The 23,763-nt window shown below is 37.1% G+C and overlaps 3 protein-coding genes across 4 annotated transcripts in view; 2 read left to right on the top strand and 1 right to left on the bottom strand.

Annotated features, from left to right (window-relative positions):
* LOC132176944 (protein SIEVE ELEMENT OCCLUSION B-like) overlaps positions 1-23,763 on the top strand; it is a 60,214-nt gene that overhangs the window by 16,098 nt on the left and 20,353 nt on the right. The window lies entirely within an intron of this gene.
* Positions 8,297-10,823, top strand: LOC132178894 (probable RNA-dependent RNA polymerase 3). Of its 2 annotated transcripts, none has more exons than XR_009439866.1 (4): positions 8,297-8,741; positions 8,871-9,094; positions 10,389-10,481; positions 10,559-10,823. XR_009439866.1 is itself a non-coding variant. In XM_059591470.1 (4 exons), the coding sequence occupies exons 2-4, from the start codon at positions 8,920-8,922 to the stop codon at positions 10,710-10,712; spliced, it is 411 nt and encodes a 136-aa protein (XP_059447453.1). In that variant the 5' UTR covers positions 8,309-8,741; positions 8,871-8,919; the 3' UTR covers positions 10,713-10,823. The 2 variants fall into 2 exon arrangements, 1 of the variants encoding a protein (XP_059447453.1); XM_059591470.1 differs by having other exon boundaries at positions 8,309-8,741; positions 10,400-10,481.
* LOC132179143 (protein SIEVE ELEMENT OCCLUSION B-like) lies at positions 20,057-23,735 on the bottom strand. The gene is made up of 7 exons (XM_059591792.1): positions 23,478-23,735; positions 23,278-23,370; positions 22,696-23,138; positions 21,932-22,026; positions 21,679-21,809; positions 20,969-21,430; positions 20,057-20,847 (listed from the first exon to the last, which is right to left on the bottom strand). Exons 1-7 carry the CDS (start codon positions 23,688-23,690, stop codon positions 20,251-20,253), a joined length of 2,034 nt encoding a protein of 677 aa, XP_059447775.1. The 5' UTR covers positions 23,691-23,735; the 3' UTR covers positions 20,057-20,250.

Consider the following 23,763-nt stretch of genomic DNA (forward strand, 5'->3'; position numbering starts at 1 on the left):
AGATGTTTTGGTTGAACGATTGATGTATGATGTTTTGAGATACTATGATTATTGGTGATGTTCTATGAGATGTGTTGGATGAATGTTTGATGTAATGTTTTTATAAGATTTTATGGATTTGCAAGATAATGTGATGATTATGTTGTCATGAGTATTTCGATGATTCGTATGGTTTACGACATGATTCTATGATTTTATGATATGAGTTATGATAGCATATGAGTTCAAGGATTTATTGACATAAGCATGCATAGCATATGATTGCATGAAAATGATGATTAAAAGAAAGGTAACTAGTCTTACTTTGTAGATGGCCCAAGTAGCGGCAAACAAAGTAAGGTTAGGGATAAATGATAATAAAGGAAAGGTAACTAGTCTTACTTTGTAGATGGCCTAAGTAGCGGCAAGCAAAGTAAGGTTAGGGACAAACGATGTTAAAGGAAGGGTAACTGGTCTTACTTTGTAGATGGCCCAAGTAACGGAAAGCAAAGTAAGAACGGTCCTTGTTTTGTAGATGGCACAAGTAGGGGCAAGCAAAACAAGGATTGACCTTACTCTGTAGATGGCACAAGTAGGGGCAAACAGAGTAAGGACAGAGACAAATGATGTTAAAAGAAAGGTAACTGGTCTTACTTTGTAGATGGCACAAGTAGCGGCAAGCAAAGTAAGAACGGTCATTGTTTTGTAGATGGCACAAGTAGGGGCAAGCAAAATAAGGATTGGCCTTACTCTGTAGATGGCACAAGTAGAAGCAAACAGAGTAAGGACAGGGACAAATAGTACACAGAGAAATAAGAAACAAGAATGACAATGATGAGCATGAGCTTGCATGGCATATGAATGTTATGATGATGATGATGATATCTGATGCTTGCATTGTTGCATATGATGATTTTTATGCTAGACGTATCGGTATGCATACGAGACTGGAGATGGAACCGTGCGTATGTATATCGTTATGGATAGACGATGCATGGTGACTTTCCATATGTTTTATTGTTAAGTTATAAAATATGTAAGTATGTATAAAGTTAGATGGGTTAGTATGCGCATGTTCCGAGAGCGGAAGATCGGGCTTACGTATACTTTCACAACTGATCTAATATGTTTTCAAATGATGATTATTTTTGAAAGCCTAGTGAGTTCTATACTGCTGAGCGTCTCTATTTTATAGAGACGGCGGGCTCATGAAATCCGCCTGCATCATGGGTGGTGGTGATTCCCATGGTGCAGACGATGTTGTTGATGCAGGTATAGGGACCCTAGATGATGATCCAGTGGCTATGTATCTAGGTTATCACGGTGCCTGAGGCGTGGGCACATTGGGTGTTTATTTTGTTGGACTAGTTGATAGCCTTTTTTTTGTAGAGCATTCATGTATATGCTTAGACATTGTTATTTTGTATATGGCTTGTGTCACATGTGACACTTTTGTATAGCTATTCTTTTGTATGTAAGCTTTAATCACTTAGAGGTATTTGTCAGCTCTAATGTGTTATGTTATGTCTTATGATATTTATATTCCGCTGTAAGGATATGAACTCTGATGAATCATGAACGATGCATATAGCTCTGTGAGACTTATGATATTGTCAATCAGGTTAATGCATGGGTTCGTGGCATACTACGGTATCGCCATGCCACTGTGACAATCTGCTTGTTGTGGGTTATTGGTTTTTAAAAGAAAAATTTTTAGTCATGTTTTATTAAGCGGGTCGTCACATTTTGTCAATATGTCTGCTGGATTCTCAATTCCACGAATCTTTTTAAGTAACAATTGTCCACTTTCGAGAAGAGATCAAATGAAGTGATACCTCAATTGTATATGCTTTGTTCTCAAATGATATGCCGGATTCTTCGCAAGAAAAATGGCACTTTGACTATCACTGTGTAGAACGCCCTTCTCATTCTTCTTTCCCAACTCATCCAAAAAAACCTTGTAGCCAAACCATCTCCTTTAAAGCTTCTGTCACGGCCATATACTCCGCCTCCGTAGTGGAAAGGGCTACAATTTTCTGTAATCTTGAGGTCCAACACACAACAGTACCTCCTATAGTATATACAAACCCTGTAGTACTTTTCCTGCTGTCAACATCACCCGTTAGATCAGCATCCACATAGCCTTGCAGCTTCAATTCTGCAACTGTGAAGCAAAGGGACATATCTGAAGTTCCTCTCAGATATTGTAAAATCCACTCGACTGCCTCTCAATGCTGCTTCCCTAGATTACTCATGTACCTGCTCACAACTCCCACTGCATGTGCAATATCCGATCTAGTACAGACCATTGCATACATCAGACTTCCGATAGCTGAGGCATAGGGTACCTTGCTCATGTATGCTTTCTCTTGATCCGTCTTCGGTGACTAATCCTTGGTTAGTCTGAAGTGACTCCCCAAGGGTGTGCTCACTGACTTAGCTTCCTCCATGCTAAATCTGCTAAGAATTTTCTTCACATACTCTGTCTGTGAAATCTTCAGTGTACTATTGGCCCTATCCCTGATGATTCTCATCCCAAGGATTTGTTTAGCAGCACCCAAATCCTTCATTACAAACTGTTTTGACAGCTCGTTCTTCAACTTGTTGATGTCTTCCTTACTGGCCCCTGCAATGAGCATATCATTTACGTATAGGAGTAGAATAATGTAAGAGTTCTTAAAACTCTTGACATAGCAGTAATGATCTACATTGCACCTTGTGAATCCAGTACTACACATGAAGTTGTCAAACTTCTTGTACCATTGTCTTGGAGCTTGTTTCAGGCCATACAAGCTTTTTCTCAGTTTGCACATTAAACTCTCCTTCCTCTGCACTGCGAATCCCTGTGGCTGCTGCATATAAATTTCTTCCTTCAACTCACCATGAAGGAACACCGTCTTCACATCTAACTGCTCTAGATGTAAGTCCTCCCCCACCACAATGCTCAACACAATTCTGATGGTTGTCATCTTCACCACCGAAGAGAATATGTCTGTGTAGTCAATTCCTTCTTTCTGTTGGAATCCCTTGATTACCAATCTTGCCTTGTAGCGTTTACTACCATCATGTTCACCTTTTATTCTGAACACCCATTTGTTGTGCAAAACCTTTTTACTTGCTGGCAACTTAGTCAGCTCCCAGGTCTGGTTAGTCAATAATGAGTTCATCTCATCCTTCATGGCTAACTCCCACTTGATTGAATCTTCAACCGCCAAGGCTTCAACAAACGTCTCTGGCTCACCGCCATCCGTCAACAAAATATGAAACAGGGAGGGTGAAAAACACTGTGGAGATCTAATGGTTCTAGTAGATCTACGGACAGCCACTGTCAGTGTACCCTGTTCAGTCTCTTGATCTACTGTTTCTTCAACTTCTAGACCATCTTCAGTTTCTGAATCCTTATCAACTTCTGAATTCCTTCTCTGAGCTGAACATTTAGAAATTCCATCTAGGTTGATAAATTCAGGCTTCTCAGCCTCCGACTCTATACTTACTGGTTCTGCACTGGAATTATTCTTATACATAACCATCTCATTAAAAGTAAAATTTATACTTCTAATGATCTTCCGGTTTTGATCATCCCAAAACCTATATCCGAATGCCTCATCCCCATAGCCAATGAAATAACATTTTCTAGACTTAGCATTTAGCTTGCTACGAGCATCAGATTCAATATAGACATACGAAACACAACAAAAAACTTTCAAATGAGAAAGATTTACCTCATTTCCACTCTAAACTTTTTTAGGTAGTCTATGGCCCAAAGGAACTGATGGTCCTCTGTTTATCAAGTAAGCAACAATACTTACTGCATCCGCCCAGAAAGTTTTCAGTAGTCCAGCATGCAACCTCATACTTCTTGCACCCTCATTGAGGGCCTTGTTCATGCTTTCAGCCACGCCAATCTACTGTGGCGTTCCTAGAACAGTTTTCTCCATTCTAATCCCATTCACCGCACAAAACTGTTTGAAACCCCTGTCTTCGTATTCTCCCCTATTGTCTGATTTTAGACTCTTCAATTTCAGACTAGTTTCTGTCTCTACCATGGCCTTCCACTTCTTAAAAACTTCAAATACATCAGATTTAAGCTTTAAGAAGTAAACCCATACCTTCCTGCTTGAGTCATCAATAAATATGATGTAATACCGCGAGCCTCCAAGAGATGCCACTGGTGCGGGACCCCACAAATCAATGTGTACCAGCTCTAACTTTTCTGACTTTGGTGTTCTGCCAACTTTCGCGAAACTCACCTTCTTCTATTTTCCTAGGATGCAGCTTCACACAAATCAGACTCAACTGACTTCAACTCCGGTAGTTTCCCCTTTGACAGAAGTACCTTCATTCCTTTCTCGCTCATATGCCCAAGCCTTAGGTGGAATAATTTTGAGTCAGCACCCGTATCTGTAGCAGCAATTGTATCCCTACTATTCGTCATCATATAGAGAGTATCCGTCTTATGACCACGAGCCAAAGTCCTGACTCCTTTGTTGACGTTCCACTTTCCACCGTGAAAATGAATTGAATGCCCTTCATCATCAAGTTATCCTACTGAAATCAGCTTCTTTTTCAGCTCTAGGATATGCCTGACATCTTGCAGCTTCCATACCGAGTCACTGTGGACTCTAATGCTAACATCGCCTATACCCACAACATCCAGTGCCGTTCTGTCAACCAAGTACACCTTCCCGAAATCTTCAGCCACATAATTTTCGAGAACTTCACGGATCAGTGGTGTGAAAAGAAGCTCTTGAGTCCATGACCCAAGAATCAAGAGGACTATCAACAGATAGAAGTAGGGCATCATGCACTTCTTCTGTTACTACGACATTTGCGACGTCATTTTCAGTTTTCTTCTTCAGCTCCCTGCAGTTCTTCTTGAAGTGGCCTGTCTTGCCACAGTTCCAACCACTACAAGAAATTAACTCATCAGGGGCGACTTATTAGGGGCGACTATAAAGTCACCCCTAATACTCAACTATTAGGGGCGACTTTTGAAAGTCGCCCCTAATAGTTAAGTATTAGCGTCCACACCAAAGAGGACGCTAATAGCCCACCGAAAAGATGAATATTAGCGTCCACTTTACAGTGGACGCTAATAAGTAGACCCTAATATACATGCAGGAATTATTCAAGAGGTGGGAAAAATATATGTGGCCAAAAAAAAACTATTAGCGTCGACAATCGTCGACACTGATAGTGGACGCTAAAAGCTGGCAAAAAAAAAATCAAATAAAAGCTTAATAGCGTCCACTTTGAAAGTGGACGCTAATACTTAAGCATTAGGGTCCACTTTTGTGGATCCTAAAGATTAGGTAGAAAAATAAAAATAAAAAATAAAAAAATAAAATTGATGGCCAATAGCGTCCACTAAAAGTGGACGCTGAAGACCCATTATTAGCGTCCACTTTAAAAGTGGACGCTACTACTTAAGCATTAGGGTCCACTAAAGATTATGTAGATAAATAAAAATTAAAAACAATTGCTGCGCAATAGCGTCCACTAAAAGCGGATGCTGAAGACCTATTATTAGCGTCCACTTTCAATACTTAAGAATTAGGTGGACCCTAAAGATTATGTAGATAAATAAAAAAAAATAAAAAAATAAAATTCATGCCCGATAGCGTCCACTTTTAGTGGACGCTGAAGACCCATTATTAGCGTCCACTTTCTAATACTTAAGCATTTAGAATGGACCATAAAGATTAGGTAGAAAAAAAAAATTAAAAAATTAAAAAAAAAAAAAATTACTGCCCAATAGCATCCACTAAAAGTGGACGCTGAAGACCCATTATTAGCCTCCACTTTGAAAGTGGACGCTAATACTTAAGCATTTAGAGTGGACCCTAAAGATTAGGTAGAAAACAAAAAATTAAAAAATTAAAAAAAAAAAATTGCTACCCAATAGCGTCCACTAAAAGTGGACGCTGAAGACCCATTATTAGCCTCCACTTTTGAAAGTGGGTGCTAATACTTAAGCATAAAGTGGACCCTAAAGATTAGGTAGAAAAAAAAAAAAATTGATGACAATAGATCAACTAACAAGTAGGGGTGTCAAAAAATACCAGAGAACCGGAACCGGTAAACCGGGAAACCGGGGTCCCGGTTCCGATTCCGGTTTGAAAAATCTAAAAACCGGGTACCCCGATTCCAGTACCGGTTTTTGGTACCCGGTTTTTACCGGGAATACCGGAACCGGGTTTCCATTTTATTTAATAATATTTATATATTATTATATTTATATATTAATATATATATTATATATATTAATATTTTTTACACTTAGGTTTAGGTTTAGGGTATTTTAAAAAATTAAATTTTTATTTCTAAGGCCCAAATAGTCAAAAACAATGACTTTTTAGGATTTTTGGACTTTTTAAGGTTTATTTTTTAATTATTTAGAACAATTACAACAAAACCCATTTAATTTAAACAAAAAAACTAATAGATTTTTCAAAAAATGGGCCAACTTATGAAAAAAAAATTGGCTTATTTTAGGCCCAATACCTAAAATAAGCCCAAAAATCAATTTAAAAAAAAAAACCAGTTACCGGACCGGGTAATACCGGAACCGGCCGGTAACCGGGACCCCGGTTAACCGGGGTCCCGGTTCCGGTTCCGGTTTCTCAAAATTGAGAACCGGGGTACCCCGGTTCCAGTTCCGGTTTTGGCCAAAAACCGGGAAACCGGACAGGGTTGACACCCCTAACTAAAAGTGGACGTTGAAGATCCATTATTAGCGTCCACTTTGAAAGTGGACGCTAATACTTAAGCATTAGGGTCCACTCTAAAGATTAGGTAGAAAAAAAAAAAAAAATTGATGCACAATAGCGTCCATTAAAAGTGGACGTTAAAGACCCATTATTAGCATCCACTTTCAAAGTGGACGCTAATACTTAAGCATTAGGTAGAAAAAAAAAAATTAAAAAAATGAATAAATATTGGGGCAATGCTATTGACCCTACATATATAATAGAAAAAAGTTATTTCCCAAAAATTCGCCTCCGATAATATGTCATTATTTTTTTTTTTATATTAATTATTGGTGAATTTTTTTTTTTTTTTTTTTTCTATTCTTACTTTATATAAAAAATAAATATTTATTTATTTCTTTTAAGTAAATTAGTTCGATTGATTATGATAGGATCAAACGTCCGATTGATCTTAAATCCTAATGAATTAGTTCAATTGATCATAATAGATCAAACATCCGATCGATCCTACTAAATTAATTCGATTAATCGTGATATGATTAAATGATGGATCAAACATCTGATCAATCCTACTGAATTAATTCGATTGATCGTGATAGGATCAAATGATCGATCAAACATTCGATTGATCCTAATGAATTAGTTCGATTGATCATGATAGATTAAACATCCGATCGATCCTACTGAATTAATTCGATTGATCGTGATAGGATCAAATGATCGATCAAACATCCGATCGATCCTACTGAATTAATTCGATTGATCATTACAAGATCAAATGATCGATCAAACATTCGATCGATCCTAATGAACTAGTTCAATTGATCGTGATAGGATCAAATGTTCGATCGAACATTCGATCGATCCTAATGAATTAGTTCGATTAATCGTGATATAATCAAATGTTCGATCGAACATCCGATCAATCCTAGTAAATTAGTTCGATTGATCGTGATAGGATCAAATGATCAATCGAACATCCGATTAATCCTCGTGAATTAGTTCAATTAATCATGATAGGATCAAATGATCGATCAAACATCCGATCGATCCTAATGAATTAATTCAATTGATTGTGATAGGATCAAATATTCAATCAAACATTCGATCGATCTTATTGAATTTGTTCGATTGATCGTAATAGAATCAAATGTTCGATCAAACATCCGATCGATCTTAATGAGTTAGTTCGATTGATCGTGATAGGATCAAATGATTGATCAAACATCTGATCGATCCTAGTGAATTAGTTCGTTTGAACTATAAACATTCAATTAAGCTATTAATTATTTATAAAAAAAAAATATCGTGTGAATAGTATTTTTTTTTTCTTGAAAATGTTTTTTATACTGATCGATTATAGTGAATTAGTTCGTTTGAACTATAAACATTTAATTAAGCTATTAATTATTTATAGAAAAAAATATTGTGTGAATAGTTTTTTTTTTCTTGAAAATGTCTTTTATACCCTTAAAATTGTTATAGAATTTCAAATTTACCCAACATTTAAAATTAAAATTATTTTTAAAAAATTGTAAGTATAATTTTTTTTTTAAAAAAAAACCCTAAATAGGGGCGACAGTTATGTTGCCGCTATTTAGGCTCAATCAGCGGCCACCACCTAATGTCACCGCTGATTAAGCCTCATTAGCGGCGACTATGCAATGTCACCGCTGATTGAGGCTTAATAGAAAATTTTTGCGCCAATAAGTGGCGTGGTTTCTTAAATTTTCGAACCAAAAATTTTCCCCAAACCCTCAGAAACACGAAAATCCCTAAAATTTTCCCCTCCCTCAAGAGCACTCAGCTCCCTCATCACTCTCACTCTCGATCTCTCTCCCGCTGCTCTCCCTAGCTCACCCTCTCTTTCACTCTCACTCCGGCGAGGTCTTCGGCCACCGGCGAAGCTGTCTCACCGTCGCTTCTGTCTATCTCACTCCGGCACAAGGTTCCGTCTACTGGCGAAGAAGAATGGGGCTTGCTCTCCCTCCCTCGCTCCTGTCTCTCTCTCACTCCGGCGAAGCCGAAGGCTCTCTCTCTCCTCCACCGGCGGTAAGTAGTCATATCATCATCTGCCTTTCCTTCTGTAATTACTTGTAGCCTGCTTATGCCCCCCTACTGTTCTTTCTTGTTTGATTTGGGTAGCTGATTGTGGGTTGATTTTCGAAATGGGCAATGCAGTAATAGAAGAAGATGAAGGAGGGATGAGCTCACGACCAAGGAAGAAGAAATGGGCAAGGTGAGTTTTTTTTTTGGCTTTTCCTCAGTTAGCTCCCTCTCTTTATTCGGTTGGGGCGGCAGAGCAGCGCCTACGCGGGTGGGTCACGGTCCCGACGCCGGAAAACCTCATAATCGTTTGGGTCCCTACGTTTTTCGGTGGCCAAATATGGTGGAGAGGCTTTTTGGTATGTGTTAATTTCTGTTGATTTCGTTACATATGTGTTTTGATTTGGTTGGTGAGCCATTGGCCTTAGTGGGGAGGGGAATTAGAACTGAATAAAGCTGGGAGAGTTTTGAATATAATGTGATTCTTGCAATTAATTGCTGAAGGGAAAAAGAGCATATCATTTTTTAGATGCGATTTCCTTCCATCTTAGTTCTTACATTACTAAAAATTACCAAAATGGGTTTTTCTCTCCCTGACCCGAATTCAGGGCTTTCTTTGCCTTAGCATGTTTCCGTAACAGTACCTTGAGAGGTTTGTTTGTCGTTTTTTTTTTGGGTCTGTTTGTTTCAATATTTGTAAAGTTCAGCAAGTTGTTGCAAATGTTAGATGTTTACTTTCTGTAGGGTGTTTGATAATGTTTTGGAGAGGGATTTGTTAGGAAACAAGAAAAAAGAAAACTGAAAATTTTGTTGTATTTGGTGGTTTAGTTAGTTGCTTTTTGGTGGGTATCATCCAGTTCCTGGATTTATTGGTCCAAATTGACAATTCAAGTCGAGTTTTGGGTTTACTCTGAATCTGGTTCTGGTATGCTACTGTTTTAGATAAATTACGGTTGTTTCTTCCATTTTGGGGGTATAGAATTTGTTGTGATGGTTGGTCAATGTTACCAAAGTTTTTTTTTTTTTTTTTTGTCTTTTTGGGCTTCTGGATTTTTTATTTCTTTTTTTGGGTGAGAAATTTGGGAATTTAATGGCTTAGTATTTTGCATATATCATTTTGGGAGTGAGATTTTGGTTGATTTCAATATTTTACATGAAGAATATGAGTTTGTCATTTTCTTCAATGTACAGATCTTGGCTTTCGCTTCTGCATCTATGATTATTAGTTTTTAATAGCTTCTTATATTTGGTAAGAAATGTGGGTTACTTTGGAGGGAGTTGGAATATTTTGAGGAAGTATGAAAATTTTTTTATATCACACTATTCACTTTTTATTACTATTCAAATAAAAAAAATCACTACAAAACAAAACTGTTTTCACTTTTTAATACAAAAAATTCAAAATTTTATACCATATAAATTATTTTCAGCTACAAAATCCATTTTCCAAACGAGGAATGTTTGAACTTTATTCTAGTAGTATTGTTTTATTAATCTGGCCCCCAAGAGAAAAATTTTGACTCTGCCAGTGGTCCTGTTGATTATTCTTCAATGAGAAACGCTATTCGTCATACCATAATCATACTATGCTAATCTGGCATGGGCTATTCGCTGTGCTGTTACTCACGCTCCAATAATAATAACCTCTTCAAGTTTGAGTTCAGAGAGTGCTGTTAGTCCCAAGTTAGCGGCCTGGGGAGAACTTCAGTTTCGAAAGGCATTTCTAATACTGAGTTATATTGGGGAGTAAGTTTTCCTTGCTTTCGACTGCTAGGTTGTGGTTACTGCATACTATGCTCATGCTAAGCTACTTTTTCCTACAGAAACCAGCTCGAGGATATTGATGATATTTCTGCAGATGAAATTAGGAGTCTGAAACATTTAGGGATGCTAGATTTTGAAGAAAGAGTTTGGGAATCTTTGGGAAAAAAATATATTGACAAAGAAGACCGGCTAATGGTGAATGTTATGTTCTAATTGTTGTTGACCTATGATAGCATACCGTTTCTTGACTAATTTCTTAATGCCTGAGAAGTCCACTGAATATATATATATATATATATAAGCTTGAAGTTGCTTTTTTCTTCATATTATTAATGATAAAGTAGTTTTTTTTTTTTTTTTCCTTTCAAAAAAGAAGTTCTGTTTATCTGAAACAGTAATGTATATACTTGTCACTTGATTCAAATAATCGGAGGAACCTACAAATGCTATTTTTATGAAGTGATATCTTAACAATTATTAGGGTTTCTGAGTACATAAAATAGACTGCCATGTCTTCTATGTTCTCTTTGCTCGTTTATTTGCCGGGTGATTCATTAGAGAGATCGATGAATACATGGCCTCTTAATATATCCTCACATCCGTAAATTTGTTTGAGCTGGGAATCTTTTGTTGTGTGCTTGATATGTTCTTGATTGATGAGCGAATCAATGAGTTCTCAGCAAACTGTAAAAAGGGGAAAAAAAAAAAATGAGAGAGAGAGAGAGAGAAAGAAACAGAAGATTTAATCTGGGAAATGTGCTGAAATTGGTGAAATCAAAGGGCATTACTTGAATGTTGGCGGTAACAAGTTTCTTTGATTCAAAATCTGATTACCTGTTCTCCAATTACTATAATTAGAACATTCCTACCTGTTTCTATTAGTATTTTATGTGCAGAATTGACTACGCTTTCTAAACTTTATTGAGCTAATTCAGTTATTGGATAAATGGAATTCAATTAGAAAATATGAATGTTATCTTCTGTCTTGTGGTGGATAAATTTCAAATAAGGGTTCGATTTTATTCTTGAGCCTTGAATTGATAAATTTCAAATAAGTATTTTCATACTTCAGCCTTTAAATTTTGGTCGAACAACTCTTTTTGGCATTTAGATATGTATATTTTGCTGCAAGTACTTGGCCACCTACAATTTTAGCCTCGAAATCGACTAGTAGTGTTTTCATACCTATATTATTTACCGTGCTTCACTTTATTCTTCCTTTGTTCATACTAATGGAAGAGTTCTGGTTTTTTGTTCATACTAATGGCAGCCTGCTTTTGACATATACAACTGCTATGTTGCTCCTCTCCTTTTGCTCATAATTAACATGTATTGGTGGGACTGTTACTGATATATGTTAGAAATATTGTGGTTAGGAGTTAGCCATAAGTTCTGTGTTCTCTGGTTCTGCGATCGAGCGCAAGTGGAGTGTGATCGATCGCAAAATATCAAAAACCTACTGGTTCCGCGATCGAGCGCATGCCCAATGTGCGTTCGAGCACAAAATGTCGAAAACCTACTGGTACTGCGATCGAGCGTAAGTGGAGTGCGATCGATCACAAAAGGTCAAAAACCTACTAGTTCTGCGATTGAACGCATGCCCAATGTGCGTCCGAGCGCAAAATGTCGAAAACCTACTGGTGCTGCGATTGAGCGTAAGTGGAGTGCGATCGATCGCAAAAGGTCAAAAACCTACTAGTTCCGTGATCGAAGGCATGCCCAATGTGCGTTCGAGCACAAAAGGTCGAAAACCTACTGGTACTGCGATTGATCGCACACGATTGTGCGATCGAGCGCAGATAATTTTTTTTTTTTTTAATTTTTTAGGACCATTAGGGTCCACTTTGGTTTGGACGCTGATAGTTAATTTTTTTTTTTTTTTTAAATTTTTTTTAGGACCATTAGGGTCCACAAAAAGTGGACCCTAATGGTTATCTATCAGCGTCCAGTTTAGTTTGGACGCTGATAGTTAATTTTTTTTTTTTTTTTAAAAAAAAAAAATTTTTTGTAGGACCATTAGGGTTCACTTTGTGAATGCTAATGGTTAACTCTTAACGTCCACTTTGGTTTGGACGCTGATAGTTAATTTTTTATTTTTATTTTTTTAGGACCATTAGGGTCCATTTTGTGGACGCTAATGGTTAACTATCAGCGCCCACTTTGAATGAACGCTAATGGTTGACTATCAGCGTCGACTATGCCTGCGTTTACATTAGCTTTAGGGTCAAAACATTGCGACTTTTAGGGTTGATAAAGTGGACGCTAAAAGTGATCATTAGGGTCGACTTTAAGTAGACGCTGATAATCACACATTTGATCATTAGGGTTGGACGGTTAGCGTCGACACCTTTAGGGTCCAAAAGTCGATGCTGTTGTTAACAACGTCCACTTTAGGACTTTTAACGTCCACTCGAAGTTGCCCTTAAAGACCTAAATTCTTGTAGTGAACACTCAGGTTGTTGTCCAAACCTGGATTTGCTCCTACCCTTTCTAGACTTAGGTCTGCCCCTCACAGAGTTTCTCTCTTGACCTCTGCCCCTTGCTTCAAGGTTTAAGCAAAGTCGGTGCTTTTTCTCCTCTTACAACTAGGACTTGGATTCCATGTAGTATAAGGAAAAACAAACCTTTCATTCTTAGAGAAGGACAAAACCTTGGGGCCAACACAAAACTTGATGGGTCACAGCACACGTTCTTAACAATCTCCCACTTGACTTGAATCTCACCAAGTCGCAACATAGTGAATCTTCTCCGGATGACTCCACCTATCTTCAAGCTCGAAGACCAACCGAAGTTGCGCACAACTTCAGTTTCTCAATAGTCACACCTTTTGTCAACATGTTTGCTGGATTCTCAATTCCACGAATCTTTTTAAGTAACAATTGTCCACTTTCAAGAAGAGATCGAATGAAGTGATGCCTCAATTGTATATGCTTTGTTCTTGAATGATATGCCAGGTTCTTCGCAAGAAAAATGGCACTCTGACTATCACTGTGTAGAACACTCTTCTCATTCTTCTTTTCCAACTCATCCAAAAAACCTTGTAGCCAAACCATCTCCTTTCCAGTTTCTGTCACGGCCACATACTTCGCCTCTGTAGTGGCGAAGGAACTGAATTGGATGGGAGATATAATGGTTGGAATTTGTCCAAATTTGCAGGACTGGGTAAGTTATTTTAAAAATTTTGGTTAATAACTTTTTTGGTACTTGAGTTTGACAGTTTTTATTTTTTTCCTCCGAAGTTTTAAAATGGGAGAAATCTAGTACTCAACCTATGGGAAAAGACAAAATCAATACCTCCGTTAGTTCCATCAGTCCCAATTAGCGAAATTTTCACGTGTCACTCCCATAATACGCCACGTGTCTTAAAAAATTAAAATAATAAAATAATAATTAAAATTAAAAATTAAAAAATTAAAAAAAAAAACACACACACACACGAGCTCTGTTTGGTTGCCGGGAAAACAAGGGAAAGAAAAGGGATGTTGAATCTGACTCGAGTGTGGGTGAAACAATAGGAACGGGTGATCATCACTTTGACACTTGGTTTTATCCGGACCTCTACATGTGCAATGAAGGCAATATCGAAACTTCCTTGAATGAAGATGAGCATATTCAAATCTTGGTTCAAAGAGAGATCAGTAGAACTGGTTTTGGAATATCCAAACGTTTTGTGAAAAATCCAAGTTGGTTGGATAGTGCTCGCCTGTAAGCCATTGAATGGATTTTCGAGGTTTGTTGCCCTCAGTAAAGATCCTGCAGGTTTTCTTTTCTTTATTGAACAAGCTCTTGAAGTTTGGCTTTCTTGATACACGCTTGGGGATGAATAAAACCAGAAATACCAGAACTGATAGGTAGAAAAGAAAAAGGCAAAAAATTAATTGATCAGTTTAATAAATTTGATGTTAAAGAAAGAAAATGTAACCTAGCACAAGAATCCACCTACCTGAGACTAGTATCGATCTCAACCACATTGTTTTCATTTGGGGAAAGTGACAAACTCTGCGATGCCAAATTGTGTGTGCTACTCACATATTGCTACCCATTAGCTAAAAGGATTAATTAAAGTGAAAACGCTTTGCCGACTCCAAAAACTTGTTTATCACAATTTATGATGAATTAATACTATGAAACAATAAACAATTCAATCATCCAAAATATATAAAGCAATAAAGAGGCAGACACAGATATTTTGGTTACAAAGAGGAAACCTTTTAGAAACCGATCTAAAAGTAAAACCTCTCTAGGGCAGCCAAACTCAGGAAATCACTATCAAAAAATTATCCAGAGATTACAGACACTAGGTACACTTACAACCCTTTGCAAAACCTTAGCTTTGTAAGATCGACAAGCCTACAACTTGTCTCCTTGCTCACAACCTTCTTCAACGTGATTCTTCTTTATCGGACCCTTTCGATAGACTTCTCAACCGTAGATTTATCAAAGAAATAACTAAAACTCTAAGATATTCAATTTAACGCTTACCACATATGATCTCTCTTATCATAGCCTCTGACGAACTCTCTGGGGTGAAAATTCGTGCCTTTCTCTTCTATAATGATGTATATATATCAGTACATCAAATCCTAGACCTGGGCCCACTAAAAACACGTTTTTAGGCATAATAGGTACGGGGTGTCCGGATAGGTTAATGGGCTTTCCGGACAGGGTCTTGCGGAGCAAAAATAGAGTTTCTGAAAATCCTGTCCGGATAGCCTAGCACCGTGTTCAGACATGGCCTGTAGTGAGGAGAAAATAACATTCTAAAAATTCTGTCTAGCCTTGATCAACAGCTCCGATCGATAGGCGTTTGTGGTCCGATTGAGCTGAAATTTTGCAGGGACGTTCATGACACATGAATCTACATTATGAACGGTGGAAATTGGATTCTGAGCATTCTATATCAGTGTTTGAATCCGTAAACAGTAGCCTCTGCATTTTGGAACTGAATTAAGCTAACACAATAACTAACAAACTCCCCATTTGGCAATTCGGTGACAAAACCAAAATGCTGAGCCAATCTCATCATCTCCCCATATTTACTCACCCTTTTTGTCATAGATTGACAAAAGGTCTTTATGTTTCCTGAAACACTTTACAAAATACATCAAGGCAGATCTGAAACAAGAATACATAAATAAAACTGATGATAAAAAAAATGACGTAGAATGCAAGATCATAAAGAAACATCAGCAAAACTCCCCATCAATGTATGACTCAATTATCAACAAGAAACTGGAAAAGCAAAACATGTTTCTCCCCCTCAAAAGTCAAATGAACACACATGATATACACATCAATGACTCATATATTGCACAATGAATATCCCAAACATGCTCCCAATATACAAAATATACATGAGACTAGAAATGGCAAGAACCCCATATTGCTTAACTCAAGCAAAGAAAAATGTTCAATTCAACCCATGCTTGTGTGGTGTGTGTGTAAGCCATCCAAAGAGAAAAATTTTCAACTTATAAAATGAGGAGAAAATTTCATTACCATGAGGTTTTGACAAGTATATCAAATCAAAAGTCAAACCTTATCATACTAGGGCCTAGCTACTCTCATCCTATACATTTCTCTTTGTAAAACATTTTGCACAAGTTTAACACAGTGAAATAAATTCCTATTGGAATATGATCTTTTGATTTTATTTGTTTCACTATTTTATTTATTTTTTTCTTTGAGAAAATATCTTTAAACTTTTGGTGCTTATCACAAAAGAGAAAGCAAGAATTTTTAAGTCCTAGGTTCAACTAGCATATGGTCAATTTGAAAAATATGACTAGTCAAAAACCTCATATGGTTACCTAACAGACCTCACAAATAAAGTGAAACAAAACCTCAATTTAAGCTTAAATGTGCACAAGAGAGTAAGCAAATGCAAAATGTACCACATAAGCTTAGACTTTAGGTAACCACAAGAACAAGTCCATTGAGCAAATTTTCATCTCATGCATATTAAGAACATTCCAAGACACAAAGAATTAAATTCATGAAAGAAACATGAGAAATTAATGGACTATTTAAGTGCATAAGACAAAAGAAAGAAAAGAAAACAATCAAAGTAACATATTTTTGTCTTTTTGAAAATTTTCACAAAAGAAATGCATACGAACGAAAACAAATGCAAAACAAACAAAAATGCAATGCAAAAGAAACAAAAATGCAAAAAAAATAAAAAAAAATAAAAAAAATACAACATACTTGAATTGAGATTACAACAGACAATACATGAATGTCCTTTAACATTAAACTTTCATCACATCTTATAGGTCCCACTACAAAATAATGATTTGGTTTAATAACTACTTTTAGGTCTTCACAAGACATTACATATTCATGAACATTTGACTAGCAAGTAGACAAAAATCTTGGTGGTCCGCACACAACATCTCATCTATAAGCCTTTCAAAGATCATGATATATGAATTTTTTGAAAAGTCCTTTATGAATATGCCTCATAACAAGAATCTCAAAACTAACATGTATACACTCTTCACACAAAAAGTGTAACAAAAAAAATTGCAATGCATAAACTAGAAAGCAAAAAAAAAAAAAAAAACAAAAAAATGCAAAGCAAAGAAAAACAGCATGTTCTAGGATTTTCAAAAATAAGCAAAATAACCATTCCTAGACATGTTATTTACTCACCTAAATTCAAGTAAGATCACTACCACTCCCCCTCAATGGGTGAATGGTATAATCTTTCCTAACTCAAACCTTTGTGAAAGAAGGTGTAGAGACGTGAACATTATCAATCTTGTCGAATCTAGACAAAACTCTCATCATTGTTGTACATAACCCCAATGGTTCTTTCCTAGAAACAAAATTTTTATTTTTATGCACATGAGGTTTCAATTTAAAACAATTGGGTCGAATGTGACCAACTTTTCCACAATGATGACAAGTAAGGATAAATCTTTTAGGAGGTAGATTCCTAGGAGGATGGACGACTCTATACATGGGGTAAGATACACAAGGTTCAATATGAATTTTCTTAACTTTCTTCCTTTGTGAGGGCGAGGCAGCTGCTGTTTTTCTTTTAACCAAAGAGTCTTCTACTTTTTCTGATTTAACAAATATTATCTCGGAAGTAGAATCATTGTTAGAAGACAAAGCAACATGACAATCAAAACTTAACTTAGATTTATCACAATCGGAATTATGAGTATGCAACATATTTTCAAGAGAATTGCTAGAAAATTTTTCCAATTGAATTTCTGACTCTTTTAATTTATTCTCTAAACAAATCAACTTTAGAACCTAAAACAAAATTTTCAAATTTTAAAGAATCAATTAAAGCATGTGATTCAGACAATTGAGTAACAATAGATTCTTTCACATGTTCAAGATCTTGAAAATTCTCCAAACAATTTGTGTATTGATGTCTAAAAAGAGTGATTTTTTCCAACAAATTGTTGAAGGAGTTTATAAGATCATATTCCCCTTGAAAAGTATTCATAGCAAACAGGAGTCAACAGATCTCACTCAGAAATTTAATCCAAACAGAGTGAACCTGCTCTGATACCAATTGAAAAACGCTATGCTGAATTTAATCCAAACAGAGTGAACCCGTTCTGATACCAATTGAAAAACGCTATGCCGACTTCAAAAACGTGTTTATCACAATTTATGCGGAATTAATATTATGAAACAATAAACAATTCAATCACCCAAAATATATAAAACAATAAAGAGGCAGATACAAATATTTTGGTTACAAAGAAGAAATTTTTTAGAAACCGATCTAAAAGTAAAACAACTTCGGGGCAGCCAAGCAAAAAAAAATCACTATAAAAAAATTATCAAGATATTACAGACACTAGGAACACTTACAACCCTTTGCAAGAACTTGGCTCTGTAAGATCGACAAGCCTACAACTCGTCTCCTTGCTCACAACATTCTTCACGTGATTCTCCTTTACCGGACCCTTCCGATAGATTTCTCAACCGTAGATTTATCAAATGAACAACTAAAACTATAAGAGATTCAATTTAACGCTCACCACATATGATCTCTCTTAGCACAGTCTCCGACGAACTCTCTAGAGTGAAAATTTGTGCCTCTCTTCTATAATGATGTATATATATATCAGTACATCAAATCCTACACCTGAGCCCACTAAAAGCATGTTTTTGGGCATAATAGGTACGGGTGTCCGGACAAATTAATGGGCTGTTCGGACAGGACCTTGTGGAGCAAAAATAGAGTTTCTGGAAAGCCTGTCCGGACAGCTTGTCCGAACATGGCCTGCAGTGGGGAGAAAACAGCATTCCGAAAATTCTATCCAGCCTTGATCAACAACTCCAATCGTTGAGCGTTTATGGTCCGATTGAGTTGAAATTTTGCAGGGACGTTCATGACATATGAATCTACATTATGAACAGTGCAGATTGGATTTTGAGCATTCTATATCAGTGTTTGAGCTCATGAACAGTAGCCTCTGCATTTTGGAACTGAATTTAGCCAATACAAGAACTAACATAAAGAATTTTGCTTACATCAATTATGGGCAGCATTGAAAGGAAGCAATCGAAATAAGTCACCCTAAACCATCATCATCACTCAAGTTTTCCTTGTAAGAAAATTCTTTCCCTTGTTTTCTCGGCAACCAAACAGAGCTCATGTGTGTTTTTTTTTTAAAGAGGTTTGACATATTTTGTACAATCAGATAAAAGAGGATAAGTACATTTTCTTCTATGGAGGAAAGGACAATAAATGGATCCAAGAATTTGGAAAGAAACAAACTTGCCCTGGCAAATGATCCAGTGATGAAGGAAAAAAAGATTTCGATAGAGTTGTTTTGCATAGGAAAAGACAGCAAAGGAGACGATGATGTCACGATGCTAGGGCGTTTTTGGAACAAAGTGGAAAGCCTTGTCTTCTCCAAAGAGTCCGAACATGACAGTGAGACACAAGATATCCAGAAGTTGCTTTCCTTCAAGAATGAGAGTGGATGGGCTATACTAAGCAAAATGTCTAAAGTGGTTGTCAGTGGTGCTGGAACTACAATTCTTAAGGTGTTCGATGAGTTTGAAAAATGGAAGGAGTACGTGCGTAAGATTGGCTTTGAAGCTTGTTTTAAGGAGCACCATGACAAGGTTCTTCAAGGGGATCGCCCATGTTGCCGTGTTGACATCCCAATTACTGCTGGAAAGATCCCAAAGCTTATGAAATGCCCTCATTGTCCCCGCGTCATGGGGACCTATGTTAGCTTCAAGTGTTGCCACATTGATGGTGCTATCAACGGGCTGCATTAGATGGCAACCACTCTCTATTCTCTACTAATTATATCTCGATCCACTAAATAATGAGTTTCGTGCTATGATAGAAGTTGTTGTGTAATACTACAATAAAGGGCATCCTGATTGCGTTTGAAGTTTGATGCTTTTGTCATGGATCGTATATATGTAATATATACTTTAATGTTCATGTTAGAATTCATGGAGGTCATCTTTGTTATGCTCAATTTAGTGCTAGATAATGGTTTCGGGTGTTTGATATATATTTGCATTCATTTTTCGTAGCTGATTTTTCATTCTTCGCAATAAAATTCACGTCTTAAGATATTTCTCTACTCCACTTTATTCCATAACTGCTTCTTAAATAAGCTCACAACCGAGACTTGTACTACAAGTTAACAAGGACTCTGACTTCGACTTCAACTTAAACTAGGAACTCGACATGCATCTTGATAGATGCTGTCCTTATTGAAACACTTGAGAAAGAAAGAAGCCACATATATAATTAATGCACTCCGTTGGCAGAACCATCACTGTGGCAGCACTTGAAGCTTATATATGTCTCCATGATGCGGGAACAGTCGGGGCATTTCATGTTCTGAAGAATTCTTCCACTGGTGTTGGAAATTTCAATGCAGCAACAGATGTGGACAGTGCGAAGAAGCTTGTTATGGTGGTCTTTGAAAGTGAATTCAAAGCCCTTGTCGTGCACAAACCCCTTCCATTTGTCAACCTCCTGCACAACGTTGGACATAGTTGTCCCATGACCACTGAGCACCACATTAGATCCTTTTGTCAGCACAGCCCATCCGCTCTCATTCTTGTAGGAAAGCAGTTTCTGGATTTCAAGTGTCGTAGAGTCGATTTCGGTCTTCCTATGAGTCTTGGAAATGAACATGCTCTCAATGCCTGTCCAGAATCGACCTAGGATGTCCAGGTTGTCCTCTCCTTTGCTGCCCTTTCCAACGCACACCAACTCTATGGGAATCCTTGCTTCCTTTATCGCCGCATCATTGGCAAGTGCAGTCAGTCTTTTAGCAATTTGTTGGATCCACTCCTTGTCCTTGCCTCCGTAGAAAAAGATGTACTTTTCATCTTTGATCTGATCGAATAATTAACAAGTTATTTCTTGCAAAATGTGCATGCATGAATAATGAATGTGTGTGCGAGAGAGAGAGAGAGAGAGAGAGAGAGAGAGAAATAGATTTGTTAAATGAATTTACCCAGTTATCTATATTTGGGTGAACGTTGGTTGCTATGGAGACAAACCAATCCCTTCTAGTCGATAGATTTTCTTCCTGTAGGGTGGTGAAAGGGAAGGCCATCATTCCCCATAATCTGATCATGTGGATTGCATTCTCATGTACCACCATTCCTTGCGGATTGACCACCACAACGGATGGATTAGTACCGTTGAAGTACCAATCCTCCTTGATGAATCTGATGCTTGCTTTTAGTGAAAAGTATTGCACCGCGTACCATGGGAAGTTAGACACCCAGTACTTAAACTTCTTTTGCAGCTCATCAGTCCATTGGTCCACAATTGGAATCCATACAATCTTATACTCATCACCCTTACTTATGGAATCATAAATTGACCTGAGACTTGAAATGTCATAATTGGATATGTCTAGCCCCGAAATGAACAATAACACATTCTTCCCCTTCACCACATCAATGTTAACCTGTTTGTGGCACACCATTAATTAATGGATACCAAGAAACTTGTGTTAGGAACGATGATTTCAAACATGAAGAGTAAGACAATTCTTCACACATTGTTCAGCCAAGGGTACCGATCGATAGATACGTACGTAGTAACAACATCCAGTAGTGCAAGTGGTAAGATTCCTAGCCATGACCGGACCAAAATATTGACAAACACTTCATACACAAGATAAAAATTAATATATATATATAAGATCGAGCATACCGGTATTTTGGTAAAACCATCAAACAGGGGCTGCGGGTTGTCCTTGGAATAAATCAGTGCTTTAATTACCTCCATGATCTCCGTACGGGTTCGAAATATTTTTTTGAGCTCCCAATAAGCCTTTCCCTCCTCTGTGCATTAAACCAACCATTAACATCTCTAATCATGATTAGAGTGGTCCATGAAAAAATCATCTAATTAATTAGGAAATTAAGTTGCATCCTTGCAAATGAAAAGAGCCAAGAAAGCTGACCTATTTGTTGCCTACAAAGTGTTATCTGCCTCCTGAGTTTCGTGAGGATGACGTTGATCTTCTGAGAGAACTGGGAAAGTTCCTGCTTCTTGTCTCTGTAAATCGGGCCAAGCCAAAGTAGTGGCCAACCACGGTCAAATTTAACTACTCTAGTGAGATGGTAAATGAGTTCTTTCATTATTTTTATACCCCATTAACAATAAAAATAATGAAAGAACTCATCCCATATATCCCTTGCCCCACACACACACACACACACACACACACAAAAGGCAAAAAAAAAAAAAAAAAAAAAAATCAGAAACTTCACTTTAAACTCTTGAACTACGGCGCGTTTTGAGAAGAATTTTCTTTCTTTATCATCAATCGAATCATACGTACCCCTAAATTTCAAAAACTTTCAATTTAGCCAACTGAACTTTTAGTTTCAATCAATTTACCAAATCCGTTAGATTTTAAACGCTAAAAGTGAAAAAAAAAAATAACGTTTATACCCCTAACTTTTCTATAAAATTTTAAATTTATAGAAAAGTTTTAAATTTAAAAAAAAAAATAAAAAAAAAATTGATGGGTAATTTAGTCTTTTTAGGCATTTTCGTTAGAAATTAACGGCTAAAACTAATGGAATAGGGGTAAATTGATTGAAATTGAAAGTTTAAAGGTGTAAATTAAGAATTTTTTAATTTTTGAGAAGATCTTCTCAAAACGTGCGGTAATTCAAGAGTTTAAAGTAAAGTTTTTCAAAAAAAAAAAAAAAAACTTACTCGTCGCTTGTGAGGCAACAAAGCTGAGTGGTGCTGGCAACAACAGTGGCAATTGCCCAGAAAACATCGACTGGGATATGGGCCATGCATGTTGACAATGCAGGGACATCCGTTGCATAATTGGGGAGCTTCTCCAGTTCAACGATGCATTCAATCACTTCCAGTGTAGATCTGATGAGAGTGTTGAGTTCAATGAGTGACTGCCTGTGTTTCTGCAGGGTTGGGCGCTTCAAGAGCACAGACACCCGCCTCAGGGTTCCCATAGATTTGGCCAGCTGGTCAGTCGATTGGCTCTGGGCAAGCAGCCAGAAATCACCATAGTCCAAAGCAAAAGCAGCAAGAGTCAACACTGCTTTTGTATTCCATGAGTAGTGTGATAACTTGTTGAGGATTGAGAGTGTTGTTTCGTATGCAGTTTCCTCTCCCGGAGCCTGGCATTGCATCTGAAATCACATGTTTTTTTTTTAACATTATTAAAATGTCAATGCCATTAATTAAATAGAAACCAAAAGTTGCCTTTTGGGGAAAGTTAAAAGTTAAAAAAAAAAAAAAAAAAAAATCGTGCTTATTATCATTAATTACCTCACAGGAAATGTTTTTCAGGGTGCACAAGGGTGGACTAAAAGTTGGTTTGGGGGTCTTCTCCTCCAAGTGTTCCACGTTTCCTTGGGTTCCCTGCAGTGATATATATTAACGAGTAATTAATCAAATTCTGCTTTCATTTTTGGGACCAAAAATATAATTATCTTCAAAAGAAGAAGAAATGGGGTTAGCTAGCATACCAGCACAACATTGTCAGCGACCTGGGTGGCACGCTTAAGGATGTTCTCGACGACAATGAAAAGAGATTCAACATCAAACTTTTCAACATCGTGGACATGGGTGGCATAAATTTGATTCATGATCTCGTCGTCGGTGAAGGCGAACAAGCTCAGGTCACCCTTCTTGGGTTGCTGTAAAGAATTACCTGAAACAGAAACGTCGTAGCTGGCCATGTTGTGTTACACACAGAAAGATGTATATAATATATATAGGTTGAAAACTAGCTCCTTGGGTTTACTTTGCTGG

This window comes from Corylus avellana, chromosome ca4, assembly GCF_901000735.1.
Source record: "Corylus avellana chromosome ca4, CavTom2PMs-1.0".
In the NCBI taxonomy this organism is placed as follows: Eukaryota; Viridiplantae; Streptophyta; class Magnoliopsida; order Fagales; family Betulaceae; genus Corylus; species Corylus avellana.

Bases quoted from the DNA above. Each gene is read 5' to 3' on its own strand.
- LOC132178894 (XM_059591470.1), top strand. From the start codon at position 8,920: ATGGGCAAGGTGAGTTTTTTTTTTGGCTTTTCCTCAGTTAGCTCCCTC. The intron at 9,095-10,399 runs GTATGTGTTAAT...GTTTGAGTTCAG, and splicing joins TATGGTGGAGAGGCTTTTTG to AGAGTGCTGTTAGTCCCAAG. The intron at 10,482-10,558 runs GTAAGTTTTCCT...TTTTTCCTACAG, and splicing joins ATACTGAGTTATATTGGGGA to AAACCAGCTCGAGGATATTG.
- LOC132179143 (XM_059591792.1), bottom strand. From the start codon at position 23,690: ATGGCCAGCTACGACGTTTCTGTTTCAGGTAATTCTTTACAGCAACCC. The intron at 22,027-22,695 runs GTAAGTTTTTTT...CCCGATTTACAG, and splicing joins TGTTGCCTCACAAGCGACGA to AGACAAGAAGCAGGAACTTT. The intron at 21,431-21,678 runs GTATGCTCGATC...TGCCACAAACAG, and splicing joins ATGGTTTTACCAAAATACCG to GTTAACATTGATGTGGTGAA.